This window comes from Myotis nattereri (genome assembly GCF_964212035.1).
Source record: "Myotis nattereri genome assembly, chromosome: 19".
In the NCBI taxonomy this organism is placed as follows: Eukaryota; Metazoa; Chordata; class Mammalia; order Chiroptera; family Vespertilionidae; genus Myotis; species Myotis nattereri.
In genome coordinates, this window is record NC_138095.1 from 5,065,089 (window position 1) to 5,085,439 (window position 20,351).

Sequence of the window (20,351 nt, forward strand, 5' to 3'; positions counted from 1 at the left end):
ACAGGTGAGTGTTCATTTCATGTTTGTTATTGAGGGGTGAGGATGTGCTTAAGGGTGCTTTCGGCTTTCTGGTCTTTCTTGCTTCCACTTTATAAAAACATCGTGCTGGTTTCTGCCCATTGAGAGAAGCAGACTCCATGTGGGGTGCCTGACAGATGTCGTAATACCTCCATTCAGTTTTTTATTCTGAACGGAGTCTGTGGTGTGTCAGTAAAACACGCTTGAGGCTTCTGGTAGGATCAGTTTCAAGTGGGGTCTGAAAGCCGGCACCGGGGAAGGAGGACAGGCCAGTCTGAGGTCACGCACTTCCTCCACTTTACGGTGCTTGAGTGTGGCCAGTGTGCATGTAATTGCAGCATTGCTGTCCCAGAACTGATATTGGGCACCTCTTGGGCAAGGGCCAGCAACAGTACTCATGCCAGCGTGCAAGGAAAACTGTTTGTTTTGTTTTCCTTTGTCCCACCATGACCTTTGAACTGAGGTGGCCTGGGGCACAGAAGCTCTTGGCACATCATTCATTCATTCATTCATTCACTCAACAAATATATTGTTCTAGGCCTTGTGGCCTAACTATGAAAAAGGCAGAAAAGGTTCTTGTCCTTAAGAAACTAGCATTCTGTTGGGGGAGCAGAGGATAAATAAGCTCATAAATTGGAACATTTCAGATGGTGGTTGGGGCTCTGAAGAGATCAGAACCTCGATGGGAAGGACGGGGAGTGACAGTGGCCTGAGCTTCAGGGTGCATGGGGAGCGTGGTCTGGATTTCGGTAGGTAGGGCCCTCAGGTTTGGATTGTGCTGTACAGGTGGCCCTGGCTTATGATTTTTCCACTTTAAAATGGGGCAGGAGCAGAAATTGTACCTTGAATTCTTGTCTTTCCTGGTACAGTACTCTTTCGTGATGCTGGGTAGCAGCAGCGAACTGTAGCTCCTGTCAGTCAGCCACACAGTCACAGGGTAAACAGCCAATACCTGTTGTTTCTTTTGGACACTGTGTTCTGAGCATGCTAAGTAGGCTAGGCTAAGCTATAACGTTCAGTAGGTTAGGTGTGGTAAATGCATTTTTGACTTATGATGGGTTTATTGGGATGTAACCCCGTCACAAGTCAAGGAGCACCTGTAATTGCAATGAACAGGAAGCCTTTGCAGGATTTTGAGGAGGGATGTGGAATAGCCAGTTCTTATTTCACAAAGGGGCCCTGTGATGTTGTGTGGTGGAGAGTAGGGCAACAAGAGTTAGAATCAGGGAAGTAACTTGGGTTACTGCAGCCATCCAGACAAGCGGTGCAGGTATGTCAATGAAATTAGCCTGCAAAGCTAGGCACTGGCTTAGAGGTGTGGACTGTATTAGAGATGCTATGCTTTTATTAATAACATGATTTTTAATAACTGATTCTTGAATTATATGCTAATCATTCCAAAGCAAATGCTCTAATTCAACTGGGGACCACTGCTGATTGTGTGTGTGTGTGTGTGTGTGTGTGTGTGTCTGTGTTTGGGTAGGGTGTGCTCCAAAGCCAGTAGACTCTGAAAATCCTTAGAACAGCAGTATTTTTGATATTTCCAAGTGTTCATGATGGACACCACTGTGTATGTTAAAAGGGGTTTATAAAGTTAGTTCATAAATTTCAGAATGCCCAATCTTAAAAGCCAGTATATTTTGGGAGCAGAATGCTGATGAGTTTTTTATTCTTTGCACCGTGCTACATCTTGCATTGACATGTATTTTTAGTGCCATTGGCCACAATTAAGAAGGGCCCTCAGCTGAGCTAATTTTGAGTCCCTTATTTTAGCTTCCAGTGCCCATTCTTGGTTAGCTCACGCATATCTGTGATTTGTGACATGTGTGATCTGTGAATTGGTGGCATCTTCTGCAGTCATGGGGTCTTCTTCCTAAGGAAATAAATGGAGGCATGATGCTTAAGCATGATCTCAATTATTACAGTAGTGATTGGGAAGTACTTGCTTTTAGAATGGAAGTATAGATTGTATACTCTTTTGATATGAAGTATTCTGTTAATAGCTTTATTAAGGGTGTTTTTGGAGTTATGTGGATTATTTATAGACATTGGAAAAACTGCATTTTATCATTTGTACTTAAATGTTGAAGTTCCATGTAAAGCAATTTTTAGGTCACATCTAACACATTTAAAAAAATAAAAACATTCTTCCCGCTGCAGCAATAACAACGAAGCCCAGCCTTCCCTCTGTGTCATATGCCATTACCTCTATTAATACTCCCTGGGCCTCTATAATTATAAAGCAGATGTGTATCAGGAAGAGATGTCGATTTCAGAGTAAGTTTTTCTAGAAAATAGAAGCTGGGAGAAAAGGAAGACCCAAACTCGTCTTCGTGCTCGCAGAGACAGCACTGCTGTGTGTGGGTGGGTGGCTGCATGCAGCGCTGCTCAGAAGTGCCTTTTCTCTCCATGGGGATAACTGGCTGTGGATCAGAGATGTGGCCAGGAGGAGTAGGCAAGCAATGTGTGGGCAGGCTGCATGTTCTTTTATTAGCATCCTTATTGTACTGCATCTCATCGAGCCTGGAGCATGAGCCAGCCTGGGCCTCTCAAGTCTGTGCTGTTTCCTATTTAATTACCACCCTTGAGCCACCAAGTAATGGAGGAAGAGTGTGGGGGTGGCTGTGGACTAACCTGGCTGTGGATATTCTTCAGTACCCAGGCTGCCCTGGGCTCAGGCTCAGAGTTGCCCTCCCAGCACTGCACATAGCCAGTCACAGATAGAAGTTCCCTTCCCTCAACTACCTGGTTTTCCTTTCCTCCGTGACCTCGCTCCTATGAGCCTCTTCGGTACCTTTCTTGGGTTTGTGCAAGGCCTTGCAACCCCAAAGTGGCAGAGTTGGGATTTGAACCTAAAACCGTTAGGTTGCAGAGCCCAACTTTGAATTCCCAGCTTGACTGTCCTGCACCCACACCCTAATCATCATCATATAGGAAAATGTAGAGGTCATAGGGTAAGCTATTCCTGAGCATCAGTGTCATGGGATAAAAATACCCACTGCATAGGCTCGTGGGGAAGACTCAACGAGGTAACCCATAGAGTACCAAGCAGTGCTTGGCACATAGTAAGTGCTCAATAAATGTGCATTAATATCAGTGATAAAGATTGTGGCATTAATTCTATCCTACATTGCTAGTCCTTGAAGCCAGGAATTGTAGCTTCCTTAACTTCATAACTTCCACAGCAGGGTTTCTCAATCAGCACAATTGACATTTGGGCTGGTTAATGCTTTTGGGAGGTTCTTCTGTGGATGGCAGGATGTTGAGCAGCATATCTGGCCTCAACCCATTAGATACTAATAGCTCTCCAGTCCTCGTTATGAAAGTAAAAAAACGTACAGATGTCACTCAGTATCCTCTGGGTGACAAGATTGTCCCTGATCGAGAACCACTGGTTTACATGTACCTTTCATGAAATACCATCCCTGTCTATGTCTGTCTGTGTATCTGTCTGTCTATCTATCTATCTATCTAATCTCACATACACATCCACTTATAGGTGGTAGTCCTAAAATATTTATTGAAGTTTGGGAATTTTTTAAATGTATGTTTGTTTATTTATTTTTTAAATTTAATTTTATTGTTTAAAGTATTACAGATAGTAGTACATATGTCTCCCGTTCTTTTTTTTTCCTCATTGACCTTCCCCCGGCCTCCCCTACCCCCCAGCACATGCCCTCCCTCCTCTCCCCCCTCCCCCACAGTGTCTTGTGTCCATTGGTTATGTTTATATGCATGCATACAAGTCCTTTGGTTGAACTCTTACCCCACCCCCCAACACTCCCCAGCCTTCCCACTGTAATTTGACAGTCTGTTCGATGCTTCTCTGCCTCTGTAGCTATCTTTTTGTTCATCAGGTTATAATGTTCTTTATTATCCATAAATGAGTGAGATCATGTGGTGTTTTTCTTTCACTTCCTGGCTTATTTCACTTAGCATAATGCTCTCCAGTTTCATCCGTGCTGCTGCAAATGGTAAGAATTCTTCTTTTTTTATGGCAGTGTAGTATTCCATTGTGTAGATGTACCATAGTTTTCTAATCCACTCATCTGTTGATGGGCATTTAGGTTGTTTCCAAATCTTGGCTATTGTAAATTGTGCTGCTATGAACATAGGGGTGCACATATCCTTTCTGATTGGTGTTTCTGTTTTCTTGGGATATATTCCTAGAAGTGGTATTACTGGGTCAAATGGCAGTTCCATTTTTAAATTTTTGAGGAAACGGCGGATTGTTTTCCACAATGGCTGCACCAGTCTGCATTCCCACCAGCAGTGAAGGAGGTTTCCTTTTTCTCTGCATCCTCTTCAGCACTTGTCATTTGTTGATTTGTTGATGATAGCCATTCTGACAGGTGTGAGGTGGTACCTCATTGTTGTTTTGATTTGCATCTCTCGGATGATTAGTGACTTTGAGCATGTTTTCATGTGACTCTTGGCTTTCTGAGTGTCCTCTTTCGAAAAGATTCTATTTAGGTCCTTTGCCCATTTTTTGATTGGATTATTTATTTTCCTTTTGTTGAGTTGTATGAGTTCCCTGTAAATGTTGGAGATTAAACCCTTATTGGTGATAACATTGGCAAATATGTTCTCCCATGCAGTGGGCTTTCTTGTTGTTTTGTTGATGGTTTCTTTTGCTGTGTAGAAGCTTTTTATTTTGATGTAATCTCATTTGTTTATTTTCTTAGTCTCTCTTGCCCTAGGATCTGTGTCTGTAAAGATATTGTTACAACATATGTCTGCAATTTTGCTGCCTATGGAGTCTTGTAGGATTTTTATGGTTTCTCGTCTTACATTCAAGTCCTTTAGCCATTTGGAGTTTGTTTTTGTGTATGGTGTAAGTTGGTGATCTAGCGTCATTTTTTTGCATGTATCTGACCAAATTTCCCAGCACCATTTATTAAAGAGGCTGTTTTGACTCCATTGTATGCTCTTGCCTCCTTTGTCGAACATTAATTGAGTATAATGGTTTGGGTCAATTTCTGGGTCCTCTATTCTGTTCCATTGGTCTATATGTCTGTTCTTGTGCCAGTACCAGACAGTTTTGAGAACCATGGCTTGGTAATATAGTTTGATGTCTGGTATTGTGATCCCTCCAACTATGTTCTTCTTTCTCAGGATAGCTGTGGCTATTCGGGGTCTTTTTTTATTCCAGATGAATTTTTGGAGAGTTTGTTCTAGATCTTTGAAATATGCCATTGGTATTTTAATAGGTATTGCATTGAGTCTATAGATTGCTTTAGGTAGTATGGACATTTTAATGATGTTGATTCTACCAATCCAGGAACATGGTATGTTCTTCCACTTGTTTATGTCTTCCTTTATCTCTTTTTTCAATGTCCTGTAATTTTCCACGTACAGGTCTTTTACGTCCTTGGTTAAGTTTATTCTTAGGTATCTTAATTTTTTTGGTGCAGTGGTAAATAGGATTTTTTTTTCATTTCTCTTTCTGTGAGTTTATTATTGGTGTATAAAAAGGCCATAGATTTCTGGGTGTTAATTTTGTATCCTGCTACACTGCCAAATTCATTTATTAGGTCTAGTAGTTTTTTGATGGAGTCTTTAGGGCTTTCTATGTATAATATCATGTCATCTGCAAATAAGGACAGTTTTACTTCTTTTCCAACTTGGATGCCTTTTATTTTTTCTTCTGTCTGATCACCATGGCTAGTACTTCTAGTGCTATGTCGAAAAGGAGTGATGAAAGTGGGCATCCTTGTCTTGTTCCTGTTCTTAGGGGAAATGAATTTAGTTTTTGCCCATTGAGTATGATGTTGGCTGTAGGTTTGTCATATAAGGCTTTTATTATGTTGAGGTATGATCCCTCTATTCCCACTTTGCTGAGAGTTTTTAATAAGAAAGGGTATTGGATTTTGTCAAATGCTTTTTCTGCATCAATTGATATGATAATGTGATTTTTGTCTCTCAGTTTGTTTATGTGATGTATCACATTTATTGATTTGTGTATATTGAGCCATCCTTGCATCCCTAGAATAAGTCCCACTTGGTCATGGTGTATGATCTTTCTAATGTATTGCTGAATCTGATTTTCTAGGATTTTGTTGAGGATTTTAGCATTATGTTCATCAAGGATATTGGCTTGTAGTTCTCTTTTTTTGTGGTGTCTTTATCTGGTTTTGGGATTAGGGTAATGCTGGCTTCATAGAAAGAGCTTAGAAGCGTGCTTTCCTCTTGAATTTTTTGGAATAGTCTGAGGAGGATAGGTTTTAGTTCTTCTTTGAATGCTTGGTAGAACTCCCCTGTAAAGCTGTCCAGACTAGGGCTTTTGCTTGCTGGAAGATTTTTGAGCGCTGTTTCAATTTCTTCAGTAGTTATCAACCTATTCAGGTTTTTTGACTCTTCTTGGTTGAGTTTTGGGAGCTTGTATTTTTCTAAGAATTTGTCCATTTCATCTAGGTTGTCCATTTTGTTGGAATAGAGTTGTTCATAGTATTTTTTCATAATTGTTTATGTTTCTGTGGGATCGGTTGTTATTTCACCTCTTTCATTTCTGATTTTGTTTATTTAGGTCCTCTCTCGTTGCTTCTTGGTAAGCCTGGCTAGAGGTTCATCAATCTTGTTTATCCTTTCAAAGCACCAGCTCCTGGTTTTGTTTATCTTTTGTATTTTTTTTTTTTTTTTGGTCTCTGTGTCATTTATCTCTGCTGTGATCTTTATTATTTTCTTCCTTCTGCTTACGCTGGGCTTTTCTTGTTGCTCTCTTTCTAACTCTTTGAGTTGTAGGGTTAGATAATTTATTACCATTGTTTCTTATTTTTTGAGGCCGGCCTGTAGAGCTATGAACTTCCCTCTCAAGACTGCTTTCACTGTGTCCCATAGATTTTGGATTGTTGTGTTTTCATTGTCGTTTGTTGCCATGATGATTTTTATTTCTTCTTTGATCTCTCTGGTAACCCAGCCATTGTTTAATAGCATGCTATTTAGCCTCCTTAGGTGTTTGATTTTTTAAAATTGTTTTTATTGTAGTTGATTTCTAGTTTTATGCCATTGTGGTCTGAGATGGTGCTTGATATGATTTCTATCTTCTTGAATTTGAAGAGACTTTGCCTGTGACTCAATATATGGTCTATCTTTGAAAATGACCCATGTGCACCTGAGAAGAATGTATATTCTGTGGCTTTGGGGTGAAATGTTCTGAAGATTTCAGTTAATTCCATCTGATCTAGTGCATCATTTAGGATTGCTGTTTCTTTGCTGATTTTTTTGTTTAGAGGATTTGTCCAGTGGTGATAGTGGGATATTAAAGTCCCCTACTATGACTGTATTGCTATCAATCTCTCCCTTGATATCCTCCAAAAGTTTTCTTATGTATTTGGGTGCTCCTGTATTGGGTGCGTATATGTTTACCAGAGTTATATTTTCTTGTTGGATTGCTCCCTTTAGTATTATGAAGTGGCCTTCCTTATCTCTTGTTATGTCCTTCACTTTGAGATATAATTTGTCTGATATAAGTATTGCTACCCCAGCTTTTTTTTTCATTTCCATTCACCTGAAAAGTCTTTTTCCATCCCTTCACCGTCAGTCTGTGTGAGTCCTTTTTTCTAAGGTGGGTTTCCTATAGACCAGTGATGGCGAACCTATGACACGCGTGTCAGAGGTGACACGGGAACTCATTTTTTTGGTTGATTTTTCTTTGTTAAATGGCATTTAAATATATAAAATAAAGATCAAAAATATAAGTCTTTGTTTTACTATGGTTGCAAATATCAAAAAATTTCTATATGTGACAGGGCACCAGAGTTAAGTTAGGGTTTTTCAAAATGCTGACACGCCGAGCTCAAAAGATTCGCCATCACTGCTATAGACAGTAGATATATGGGTCATGTTTTCTTATCCACTCAGCTACCCTATGTCTTTTGATTGGGGCATTTAATCCATTAACATTTAAAGTTATTATTGATAGGTACTTGTTTGTCACCATGTTTATTTTTTATGCCTATGCACCTTCTTCGTTTCCTAGTTCTTCTTTTTACAGCAGACCCTTTAGCATTTCTTGCATTGCTGGTTTGGTAGTAATAAACTCCCTTAGTCCTTTTTTTCTGTGAAGCTCTTGATTTCACCCTCAATTTTGATTGAATGCCTTACTGGGTATAGTATTCTTGGATTCAGACCCTTCCTTTGCATGACTTTGTATATTTCATTCCATTTCCTTCTTGCCTGATGTGTTTCTGTTGAGAAATCAGTTGGTAGTCTGATGGGGGGTCTTTTGTAGGTAACTTTCTGTCTCTCTCTAGCTGCTTTTAAGATTCTTTGTCATTGGTGTTTGCCAATTCAATTATAATGTGCCTTGGTGTCGGTCTTTTGGGGTTCATTTTGTTTGGGACTCTGTGAGCTTCTTGTATTTGTGTGAGTTTTTTCTTCCCTATATCAGGGAAGTTTTCTGTCATTATTTCTTCAAACAGGTTTTCTATTCCTTGCTCAGTTTCCTCTCCTTCTGGCACCCCTATTATGCGGATGTTTCGTTTCGTGTTGTCCCAAAGTTCCCTTAGGCTCTCCTGTTTTTTAAGTTTTTTTTCTAGATGCTGCTCTGCTTGGGTATTTTTTCCTACCTTGTCTTCTGGCTCACTGATGTGGTCCTCTGCTTCTTCTAGTCTACTGTTGATGCTTTCTATTGAGTTCTTTATAGCAGCAATGTCATTTTTCATTTCTTCTTGGTTCTTCTTCGTTTCCTCTTGGTTCTTACACATATTGTTGAATTTGTCTTCCATTCTTTTCAGCCACCTTATGACCATTTCTCTGAATTCTTTCTCTGACATATTGCTTGCCTCCTTTTTGTTTACTCCCTTTTCTGGTGATGCCTCCTTTTCTTTCATTTGCAAGCTGTTTCTTTGTCTCACCATGATTTCTTTTCTCCGGGTGTCTGGTTATGTAGCTCTCTCTCTCCATCCAGTTCTGCATGCAATTCTCCAAATGTCTCTTCCTGCACATCCTTTCCCCCCTGGCACTAAGCAGCCAGCACACTAGTAACATCCGAGGCTGCCTTTTTGGTCCCAGTCCAGCTATGGGCTGATTTTTAGAGTTCCCTTCTGCCATGAGCCCTGTGGATCTCCTTCCACATTCGTGGATCACGCTGGCCCCAACAGCCGCAGACTTTGTGGGGCACAGACTTCCCCTGCACATGTTCCTCTCTCCAACCTGGATTGCAGACCTCACCTTTCCCTAGGCGAAATCTCACCTTTTTGTGAGGAGGAGCAGGGCTCGTCCGAGTCCACGCATTTGCGATGCTTGAGATCCGGTGTTCCTGGGTTCGTAGCTGGTCCCTGGGTGCCGTGGTTGCAGGATCCCTGGGTGTATATGCTCCTGATAACAGCCACTCTCCCCTTCAAGATGGCGTGGTCTCCACGGCAGAGCCGGCTGCTCCAGGAGAGATTTCAGCAGCAGTGGAGGTTGCCTGGTTAGGGAAGCCCAATCCGGCAGTCTCCAACAGTCCCCTGGAGTATAGCTATTGCTCACACACAAATTTATACACTCCGTACGTCCACACCCTCTCCTTTCGTTCTCTCACACACTATCTTGCAGTCTGCCTTCCCGTCGGCAGTCATCTTCCTAATGTATATTTATTGATTTCAGAGAGGAAGGGAGAGGGAGAGAGAGATAGAAACATCAATGATGAGAGAGAATCATTGATCAGCTGCCTCCTGAACACCCCCTACTGGGGATCAAGCCTGCAACCAGGGCATGCGCCCTTGACTGGAATCAAACTTGGGACCCTTCAGCCTGAAGGCTGGTGCTCTATCCACTGAGCTAAACCAGCTAGGGCGAAGTTTGAGAATTCTTGGAAAATTCTTTAATTAGTAGATAGACTCCCATTCCAGGGTCAACAGAACTTCATGATTAGATAGTTTCTTAGCTGTGATTCTGTGCCCATCAGTCAACCAGCTACACAATCTTTTGCCAACTTTCCTTAAAGCAACAATACCATCAGCTCTTTAAACAATACTACTCTTGATGAAATGGTCCATTTCACGATAATTTTTAACCAGCTGAGTTACTAGTTGTAGAGGACAGGGACCTATTTGGTAACAGTCTGGTGGCTCTGAGACCAGCTTTGTCTCGAACCTCCTAAGCTATGATTTATAATATGGTTAATTCTACAATAATGCAAATGTCAGCAACAATTTGCTATTGCTTTGAAAGTCATAAGGATGGCTAATGAAAGCTTAGAAAAAAATAGATAATACAGTGGGGCCTTGACTTACGAGTGTCCCAACTAACGAGTTTTTCGAGATACAAGCCGTCTCTTGGCTGATTTTTTGCTTTGAGTTGCGAGCTAAAATTCGGGTTACGAGCCAGCTTCAGATACCCCACCGCTAGTTGGCACAGCGAACTTCACAGTGAACGCCACAACATCAGCCCAGCATCACGTGTCTCACTCGTTCACTTTTTGATTTGACATACACGTAATTTGAGTTACGAGCTCCGTCACGGAACAAATTAAACTTGTAAGCCAAGGCCCCACTGTATTTCAGAATATCTATTGGGGGGATTTGTTGGTTCAAGAAATACAAAGCTTATCATTGCTGCTAATGATTGAATTGGCCATGAAAAATAAATGGAATACAAATATGTTAGGTTGTGCCTGCCTCTAGTATATTTCTTTTATAGAAATTAATGAAAATGGTATATTTTAGTTGACTTATTAACAATGGGAGCATATAAAAGGAATAGCCTTTTATCATTGTCTAAAACATGTGCATTGTCTTGAAATTCATAGCCCACCTGGATTAACTTAAAAATTGTGTTCCCACTCAAAAAGTGACCAAAGGGCAGCAGCATCAAAAGGTGTGGTGAGAGTGAAGCTGGGGACAGTAATACTATGAGGTATAAATCACAGGTATCATGGTTCTCAGTGCTGTGTGTACATTAGAATTACCAAGGAGCTTAATAAAAATGGTACTGCCCAGGCCCTACTATCTATACTAATAAAAGGGTAATATGCTAATTAGACTGGGAGACTGGACATCTTCCGACTGCCTGACTTTCTTCCAGACAAAGCCACAGTGGTGGGGCCGAGGTAGAGGCGGTTAGGGGCCATGAGGCTGGCAGGGGAGGGCAGTTGGGGGCCATGAGGTTGGCCAGGGAGGGCATTTGGGGGCTATGAGGCCGGCAGGGGAGGACAGTTGGGGGCCATAAGGGGAGCGGTTAGGTGGCAATCAAGCCGGTAGGCAGGCAAGCGGTTAGGAGCCAGTAGTCCCAGATTGTGAGAGGGATGTCTGACTGCCAGTACAGGGATGGGGCCTAAACCAGCAGTCGGACATCCCCCAAGGGGTCCCGGATTGGAGAGGGTGCATGCCGGGCTAAGGAACACCCCCAACTCCCACCCCCTGTGCAGGAATTTCATGCACTGGGCCTCTAGTTAGTCTCTATGTCTCTGATTTAATTGGTCTTTTTGGACCCCAGACATCTTTTTTTTTTTAAGGCTTAATTTTTAAAAAAAGTTTTTTTTTCTTTATTGATTAAGGTATTACATATGTGTCCTTATCCCCCCATTGCCACCCCCCCCTTCCCTCACCCCCTGGTGTCTGTGTCCATTGGTTAGGCTTATATGCATGCATGCAAGTCATTTGGTTGATCTCACCCCCTTACCCCCACCTTCTCCTACCTTCCCTCTGAGGTTTGATGGTCTGATAGATGCTTCTCTTTCTCTGGATCTGTTTTTGTTCATCAGTTTATGTTGCTCATTATATTCCACAAATGAGTGAGATCATGTGATGCTTATCTTTCTCTGACTGGCTTATTTCACTTAGCATAATGCTCTCCAGTTCCATCCATGCTGTTGCAAATGATAAGAGGTCTTTTATTTTTACAGGAGCATAGTATCCCATTGTGTAGATGTACCACAGTTTTCTAATCCACTCATCTGCTGATGGGCACTTAGGCTGTTTCCAAGTCTTAGCTATGGTGAATTGTGCTGCTATGAACATAGGGGTGCATATATCCTTTCTGATTGGTGTTCCTAGTTTTTTAGGATATATTCCTAGAAGTGGGATCGCTAGGTCAGATGGGAGTTCCATTTTTAGTTTTTTGAGGAAACTCCACAGTGGCTGCACCAGTCTGCATTCCCACCAGCAGTGCATGAGGGTTCCTTTTTTTCCACATCCTCTCCAGCACTTGTTATTTGTTGATTTGTTGATGATAACCATTCTGACAGGTGTGAGATGGTACCTCATGGTTGTTTTGATTTGCATTTCTCGGATGATTAGTGACTTTGCTTAATTTTTTAAGAGCAGAAGGTTTGGAAATTTCACACATACTTCTTGCCCCCGCTATCAACATCTGGCACCAAAGTGGTACCTTTGTTACAATGGATAAAATCTACACTGACACATCATTATCACTCAGAGTTCATAGTTCACTCTTGTTGTACCATTCATTCTAGGGCTTTGGACACGTATGGAATAACATGTATCCATCATGGTAGTATCACATGGCTATTTTCATTGTCCAACATCAGTATTTTTCAAAGGCTCTTCAGGTGACACTAAGGTGCAGGGATGTCCAGAGGGCTGCGATGAACTTTGCCCTCCATCCTCCAGCCTTATGCTCCAATCCCATTGTTGTTTATGGGATTGTTGCTACAAGCCGGTTTAATCACAGAATTCTTACCAGAGCTTTTAAAATTTTTATTTTGTTTTATTTATTATTTAAAATTTTATAAGAGTTTATTTGAGTCAAACTGAGAACAAGCCCAGAAGCAAGATCTCAAAGAACTGAGAACTAGAGCAGCGGTTCTTAACCTGTGGGTCGCGACCACTTTGAGGGTCGAGCGACCCTTTCACAGGGGTCGCCTAAGACCATCGGAAACACATATATAATTACATATTGTTTTTGTGATTAATCACTATGCTTTAATTATGTTCAATTTGTAACAATGAAAATACATCCTGCATATCAGATATTTACATTACAATTCATAACAGTAGCAACATTACAGTTATGAAGTAGCAACGAAAATAAATTTATGGTTGGGGGTTACCACAACATGAGGAACTGTATTAAAGGGTCGCGGCATTAGGAAGGTTGAGAACCACTGCTCTAGAGAATGGCAGTTTTGCGGTTCTCTTTATACTTTTAGAGTCAAAGGAGAAAACGGAAGGAGGGTTACATGAAACCCATTGGTGGTAGATGAAGGAGGTAGGAGAAACCAGGAAGAAGAAATGTCTAGAATTGGATAGAGTAAAATGGAGAGGTACATACTTCTTTTATACTGGTGGGTACAGGATAGTAAACATTTAACATTTGTAGTACATTGAGATGGTATTCTGGCAACAAGACAACAATCACCATAGCTTTTTATAGATACGATTTTTATTTCTTAAAAAGACTATTTTCTTAGCCCCTTTATTCGGAAGAGCTCTTAATTGTACTTAGACCTTCTAAACAGTGAACATTTGTCAAGTATGAAAGCAGTAGAAGAATGAGGGCGTTAGACCTCGGGCGACCAGGAGGGTTGTCGCTTTGTCTCCTTCCTGCAAGAGCCAGTGAGTGGGGCCACACATCTCCTCGATTCTGGGTCCCATTAGTGAGTGACCTAGATTAGGATTTTGTTTGTTTTGTGAATCAAGCCATCAGCTTTGCACCCGTAGCAGCCCACTTCAAACGTTAAGCCTGCCCTCCACGTGTCATCAGGTTGTGGGAGCCACTTCCCATCCCATCCCATCATCATGCACCCATGTGATCACTCCTCTAAAGAGTGCCAGGCACTGAGCTTGGGCACAGAGAGCTGTGTCCTGTGTTGTCTTCTCTGACTCAGGTCAGTGCGTGTGACGTAATGACAGGCGGGGGTTCTAGATACTGAAAGACCTGCGAGCCTGTCTGCAGATCAGCCCTCCCTTCTGGGTGGGTTGGGTCTTCTTCTCTAGCTCACCCCCAGAGTGAAGACAAGAATGAAGGAAGCAGCAAGGGTAACTCAAGTCATGCCAAGCAACCCATTTCATCTCAGATTAAGGGGGGAAAAACTGTGTGTGTGTCTGTGTACCTAGATTTAGGTACCAAACAGGCTAATGAGAGGCCTAGAAATCAGTTAAAATTTTTGGCCAAATGTTAGATTTTAAAAAGGATTTATTTCTGGATTTTAGTCCCTGTTGCCCATTTCTATGAATAAGCAACATTTGTTTTAATGTGAATAATAGCACAGAGTGAATTCAACCCCCTGAGTTTGACTATTTCAAGCAACTGTTTTAGGCCTGTGAGGCATGTGCTATTTATGACATTGCATGGGTAGTGATGACAGGAACGACAGTGATACTAGTAAATGGTCAGCATTTATTGAACCCTCGCGATGTGCCAGGCACTGTGCTTGGGGCTTTACCTGGGTTATCTCATTTAATCCCTGCAGGGACTCTTTGAAGTAGGTTGAGAATTATCCCCATTTTACGGATGAGGAAACCGCAGCTCAGAGAGGTTACACAGCTAGCATGGCAGAGTCAGATTTTGAACAAAGCAGCCTGGCTCTGGGTGTTGACCTGCTTGGCTGCCCTGTAGTGTGTTTGTAGGGAGCTGTCACTGGGGCATGGCAAGACAGCACTATCCCGCCAACCCCGTCACTGGGCGGGGAGCTGCAAGGAGAGGTGTTCTGAGTTGCTGCAGGGAACTGACCTCTTTCAGGCAGGGAAGTAGATTGGGTTGGCAGAAAGCAGAACTTTCACCTGCTGGTAAGAAGTGAATGCTTATGGAGAACCAGCTCCTGCAATCCCGTTACCAAGGCAACAGAGATGGGGCTGTGGGACAGCGGTGGGCTCTGCTGCATGTCCTTACCTATGTGAGAACCCTTGTCGGTTGTTGCTCTGACCCTGCCCTTCACCAGTCCCAGTGTTTGTGCCCTGGGAGCCAACCCCTGTGGGAAGCTGTCCTGGAAGGGGACTGTCATTTCCACCCATAATTAGCTGTTTCTAGGGATGAGGCAGAGTGCACGAGTGATATACACAAGCATATCCTTTCTATGGCGAGAGCATCCTTCTAACCCACTTGCAGGAGGTCACGCTGCATTATTTTTGTGATATTTTTCCAAGGGTTATATCAGGTGTATCAAGTCATTCTCCCTGCCCCAGCTCTTTATTGTGAGACCAACTGAAACCATTTAGTAACTGGCAGGTTGCTTAATCACTCTGGGCCTCAATTTCCTCATCTATAAAATGAGGATAATAAATTGTATCTGCCTCCCAGAGTTATGAGGAATAGAGAGTAAAAACATGTCTAGAGTTAGAAGAGAACCAGGCATGTAGTCAGTGCCCAGTAAGTGTATGAGCTTTCTAGAGCTGCTGTAACAAATTGCTACAAATTTAGTGGCTTAACACAGGACACTGACTACCTTCAAGTTCTGGAGGTCAGAAGTCTGGAGATCAGAAGTCTGAGATGAGCTGAAATCAAGGTGTAGACAAGACTGCACTCTGGAGCTTCTGAGAGAATCGGTCTCCTTGCCTTTTCCAGCTTCTGCTAGCCGCCTAGATTCCCTGGCTTGTGACCCCTTCCTCCATCTTCAAAGCTGCGGTGTGGTATCTTCAAATCTCTCTCTGACTCTGACCCTGATTCTGTTGTCATATCTCCTTCCCTCTTCTGCTTTCATTTTATAAGGATCCTTATGATTACATTGGACCCAACCAAATAATCCACATTAATCTCCCCATCTCAAAATCCTTCACTTAATCACATCTGCAACGTCTCCTTTGCTGTGTCAGGTAACAGGTTCACAGGTTCTGGACATTTGGATATGGACCTCTTGGGGCCGGGGCATTATTCAGCCTACCATAGTTAGCCTCAGCGGTTTGTATAAAATGAAACAGAACCAACTGGCTAGCTTGGGGATGGAATAAACAATAATTTGATCCGTGTACATTTATTGTGCACTTGCTGTGTTAGCTCTGCTCTGCCTCAGGACTATATCAATTATCCCTCCTCCCTAGAGCTTGTTTCCTTCCAGAGCTTTGGATGGCCTGCACCTTCCCATCCTCAGGCCCCAGCTTAAATGTCACGTCCTCCGAGAGGCACTTCCTGATTACTGTTGCTTAAAGCAGACCCTGGATCCATTGTCTCTTCATGTCATGTCACCCTGTTTCCTTCTTTGTCATCATCTGTAACCTTTTTGTGTGTGTCTGCCTGATGCATTCTTTCTGTCCCCTGCGGAATGTCAGTTCCAGGAGGGCAGGGACCTTGATGTCTAATTTACTGCTATTTCAGTGCCTGGGACAGTTTCTGGAACACAGTAGGTGCACAGCACATATCTGCTGAGTGTGCGTGAAGCCATGTAGGCAGGGTCCTGCTCACAATCTCCTCTGTGGTAGGTCCTTTTATTAGCATTCCATCTCATAGACATGGAAACCGAGGCTCAGAGAGTCTGAATATTGCCTCAGGTCAGTGGCAACTGAATTGACACCCAGCTCTGCCTGCTTCCAGAATTCTTGCTTCCTTCCACCTTCCTGCCTCATGGCCGTGATGCCATTAGAAGCCCTGCTGATGGCCACAGAGCTCTGGAAGCTCCATCGTCCATGCGTCGTTTCTGAGTGTGGCTTTCAGGCCGGGCACTTGCCACCCTGACATTGGTTTCCTTCTGTCTAGGTCTGTTGTGTCGGGCCTGGACTCCCCTGCCAAGACTAGCTCCATGGAAAAGAAACTTCTCATCAAAAGCAAAGAGCTGCAAGACTCCCAGGACAAGTGTCACAAGGTATTTATTTCCAAGGCCGGCCTCTCTCCTTGCTCCAGGATCCTCCCGTCAATGTATGCCAAGGGAGCCGCCCGGGGCCGCTGCTGGCACTGAGCCACCTGATCCATACAGAGCGAGTGAGGTGCTATCTCCCTCGCTGAAGTCACATCTCCAGCAGCTCAGAGGGAGATGAATTCGGGCCTTGACTTTGCTGTAAATCCTTTAAATCTTAACCAGAGGAGGCCCTGGATTTAAAACGGCCTGTTTCTCAGCATGACCCAGCCAGATGTCCGCTTCTTCCGGCAGGTGGTGTGGGTCCTCACCTGTGGCCGAGATGCATCCCATCTGCTCTGAGTGATGCGAAGTTTCTCTTCCTAGTCTTTTAAAACTCCTGCTTGTGTAACTGCTGCCACGGTGTTGATTATGCTCAACGTCTCTTAACATTCACTGTACCTGCCCAGGGGCAGCTTTCTGGAAGCTCATAAAAGTCACTGCTTGCCTGGGACTCCTAGGAGTGCAGACGAATACATATCTCCTTGCCCTGTCCTGGATTGTCCTCTAGATTTTGCAAGGAGATGGGGGGGATCAAGATGGATTTGGGGTAACATTAAAGTGACGTCTGCAAAAACCAAACCAAACCAAAAGAGCAAGCAGGTGAAAAGTGATGATTGTGGCTTTCTTGCTCACTGGGTTAGAGGAGTGACCAAGTGTGAACCGAGACTTGAATGAGAGGAGTGACTTAGCATTGGTGACTGTCCTTACGAAGAACTGTGCACTCCTGGGCGAAGAAACAATGGTATTTCCATCCCAACCTTTGGCAAGATAGTGCCAGCCCAGACCACCAGGTGGTTTTGGAGGCCACTTGAGATGTGATAGCCCCCGACGAACCTCCAGGGGCCTTTATAACCTGTCGATGTGTTTATTTCAGATGGAGCAGGAAATGACCCGGTTACATCGGAGAGTGTCAGAGGTGGAGGCTGTGCTTAGTCAGAAGGAGGTGGAGCTGAAGGCCTCTGAGACTCAGAGATCCCTCCTGGAGCAGGACCTTGCTACCTACATCACAGAATGCAGTGTGAGCCTTCCCCAAGTCCCCTGCCCTTGGAGGTGGCACTTCCTGTTGTGTGTGTCTCATCCTGTTTCATGACAGCTCCATGAGGCACATCACAGCCAATGGCAGAGAGTAGAGAAAGGGAGCTTACAAAAGCAAGCATTGTGATTTGCAGAGCAGTGTGAGCCTGGCGAGAGGTCCCAGAGAGAAATGAGACTGGACCCCAGGAAGTCCAGGCAGGCCGCAGAGCTTGGAGATGGGTGTAGTCATCATTGCAGCAAGTCACCAAGGGTCCTAACTTCACCCATCCCAACCTCTCTGGTCCAAACCAACACCATGTCTGACACGATTAGCCTCGGGAACCAACTCGCAAATAAGCACAAGAAAATGTCTTTTGAATCTGCCTGAAATCAATTTTTCATTGCCTGCAACTGGCATAGCAACAAGAAAACTCAGCCTTTAAAACCCAGACCCTCTGTCATTATTTACCATGTGGCTTTTTTTCCCCCTTTCCATCACAAGAGTAGACTGTCTTCTCCATTGTCTCGTTAACTTTTTCATCCAGGTGTTTTTTTAATGTGCCCAATTAAACAGTCTTAAAAAATTGAATCACACATTTTTCAAGTTTCCTCCTCCCCCCTCCCCCCCCTTTCTCTCACAAGGGAGAGATCTATAGGACGTGGCTAATTAAGAGTAACTGCTATGTTTCCATTCCAGATCTGGCTGCCTTTCAGTGGTGGGTGAAGTTATTCAGCTATGTATTTCAGATATATATTTCAGTGCCACTGAAGCACTGAGGGAACCTTATGGATGAAAGGTATCCAGGAGACGTAAGCCAGGAGATGGAAATAGACTACTTGGAGTCTCAAGGGACAATAGGGCAGAGAATGAAGTCATTGCTACTTTGAAAGAGTTATATACTAGCATGTCCTTGAATAACTGTTATTACAGACAAGACTCTGTGACTATCCCAGTGGTGGTTATAACAGCTAAGGGATCTTATTAGTGTTTAGTCCTAAACATGCAAGTAAGTATGTGCTGGGTCAAGGAGACGGTGGTAGGAGACAGTTTGCTGTAGCTGCAGGCTGGATCATAAGGTCACAGGATTGAGATGATCTTTCTTGAAACCAGGGGTCTTTACAGGATGAAAACTGGAATCAGCAACCAACTGGAAGTTGTCGACTTTGGTCCATCACCTGACACCGTCTTGCTGTCTGCGAAGCAGCTTGCAGCTCCCTTAATGAATCTTTTCAAACAGAGCAGGCTCCGCAGGGCATCCCTATTAAAATTTTTGCTTTCTGCAGAGCTTAAAGCGAAGTTTGGAGCAAGCACGGATGGAGGTGTCCCAGGAGGATGACAAAGCACTGCAGCTTCTCCATGATATCAGAGAGCAGAGCCGGAAGCTCCAGGAAATCAAAGAGCAGGTATGACTGCCTGCCTGGGAGCAGGGCGGCGGCTCCGACCTCTCATTCAGGGAGGGGTGTTTGAGAGGCGGAGAGAAAGGGGGAGAGATGTAGGTCATTTGGAAACTTTATTTTTTATTTTATTTTTTTACATTAGGGTTAAATCTTTTTATTTTTTTATTGTCTAAAGTTTTACATATGTCTCCCTTTTCCCCAATTGATTCCCCCTGCATCCCTTCCTAGCCCGGGCAAGCCCCCCCTCCCCCCCCCATTCCGGTGTCTGTGTCCATTGGTTATGCTAATATGCATGCATGTAAGTCCTTTGGCTTCTCTTTAACCCCCCTCCAGCTACCCCATATTTACATAAGCCAGGGGTCCTCAAACTACGGCCCGCGGGCCACATGCAAATACAAATATTGTATTTGTTCCCATTTTGTTTTTTTACTTCAAAATAAGATGTGCAGTGTGCATAGGAATTTGTTCATAGTTTTTTTTTTTAAACTATAGTCCGGCCCTGCAACGGTCTGAGGGACAGTGAACTGGCCCCCTGTTTAAAAAGTTTGAGGATCCCTGATATAAACTGTCGAGTGTTTGGTTGTAGCTCCTTTGAAATCTGTGTCCATAATGGCTGCTCTTTTCTATGAAAAGTTTAGGTTTAGAGCACAGGCAGGACAGCTGTGGCCTCTGGGGCAAGTCTGGCCCACCATCTGTTTTCCATGACCATAAGCTAAGAATGGCTTTTGCATTTGTAAATAATTGTGGAAAAAAATCAAAAGAAGAGTAATATTTCATGGCACATGCAAAGTCTGTGGACGTCTGAGTTCGGTGTCCATTATAAGGTTTTTGTGGACAGCCATGCTCATTCCCTTACGTATTGCCCATATCTGTTACTCCTGCTCCAGTGGTGGAGGGGAGTTGTGACAAAGACCATTTGGCCTGCAAAGCTGAAATTGCTTACTATCTAGCCTTTTACAGGAAGAGTTTCCCAACCTCTGCTTTAGATCATTAAAAAGAAATTAAAGGTTTTTATAGCTTTTCAGTTTCACTTTTAAGTTTTTGAGAGAAGCCAGAATAATTCATAGTAGGTAAAACTTACTATATAAATAAAATGTAAAGAAATAGTCTAGAACAGTGGTTGGCAAACTGCGGCCTCTTTTTTTTTTTTTTTTTTTATTAAGGTATTACAAATGTGTCCTCATCCCACCCATTAACCCCCAACCTTCCC

The 20,351-nt window shown here is 43.2% G+C and overlaps 1 protein-coding gene across 2 annotated transcripts in view; it reads left to right on the forward strand.

Annotated features, from left to right (window-relative positions):
* The window catches only part of CIT (citron rho-interacting serine/threonine kinase), a 138,280-nt gene that overhangs the window by 37,808 nt on the left and 80,121 nt on the right, over window positions 1–20,351 (forward strand). For both annotated transcript variants that reach the window (XM_081113434.1, XM_081113435.1), the window contains exons 5-7: window positions 16,591–16,696; window positions 17,604–17,747; window positions 19,028–19,147. In XM_081113434.1, coding sequence (XP_080969560.1) covers window positions 16,591–16,696; window positions 17,604–17,747; window positions 19,028–19,147 — 370 coding nt within the window. The remainder of the gene's footprint in view (window positions 1–16,590; window positions 16,697–17,603; window positions 17,748–19,027; window positions 19,148–20,351) is intronic.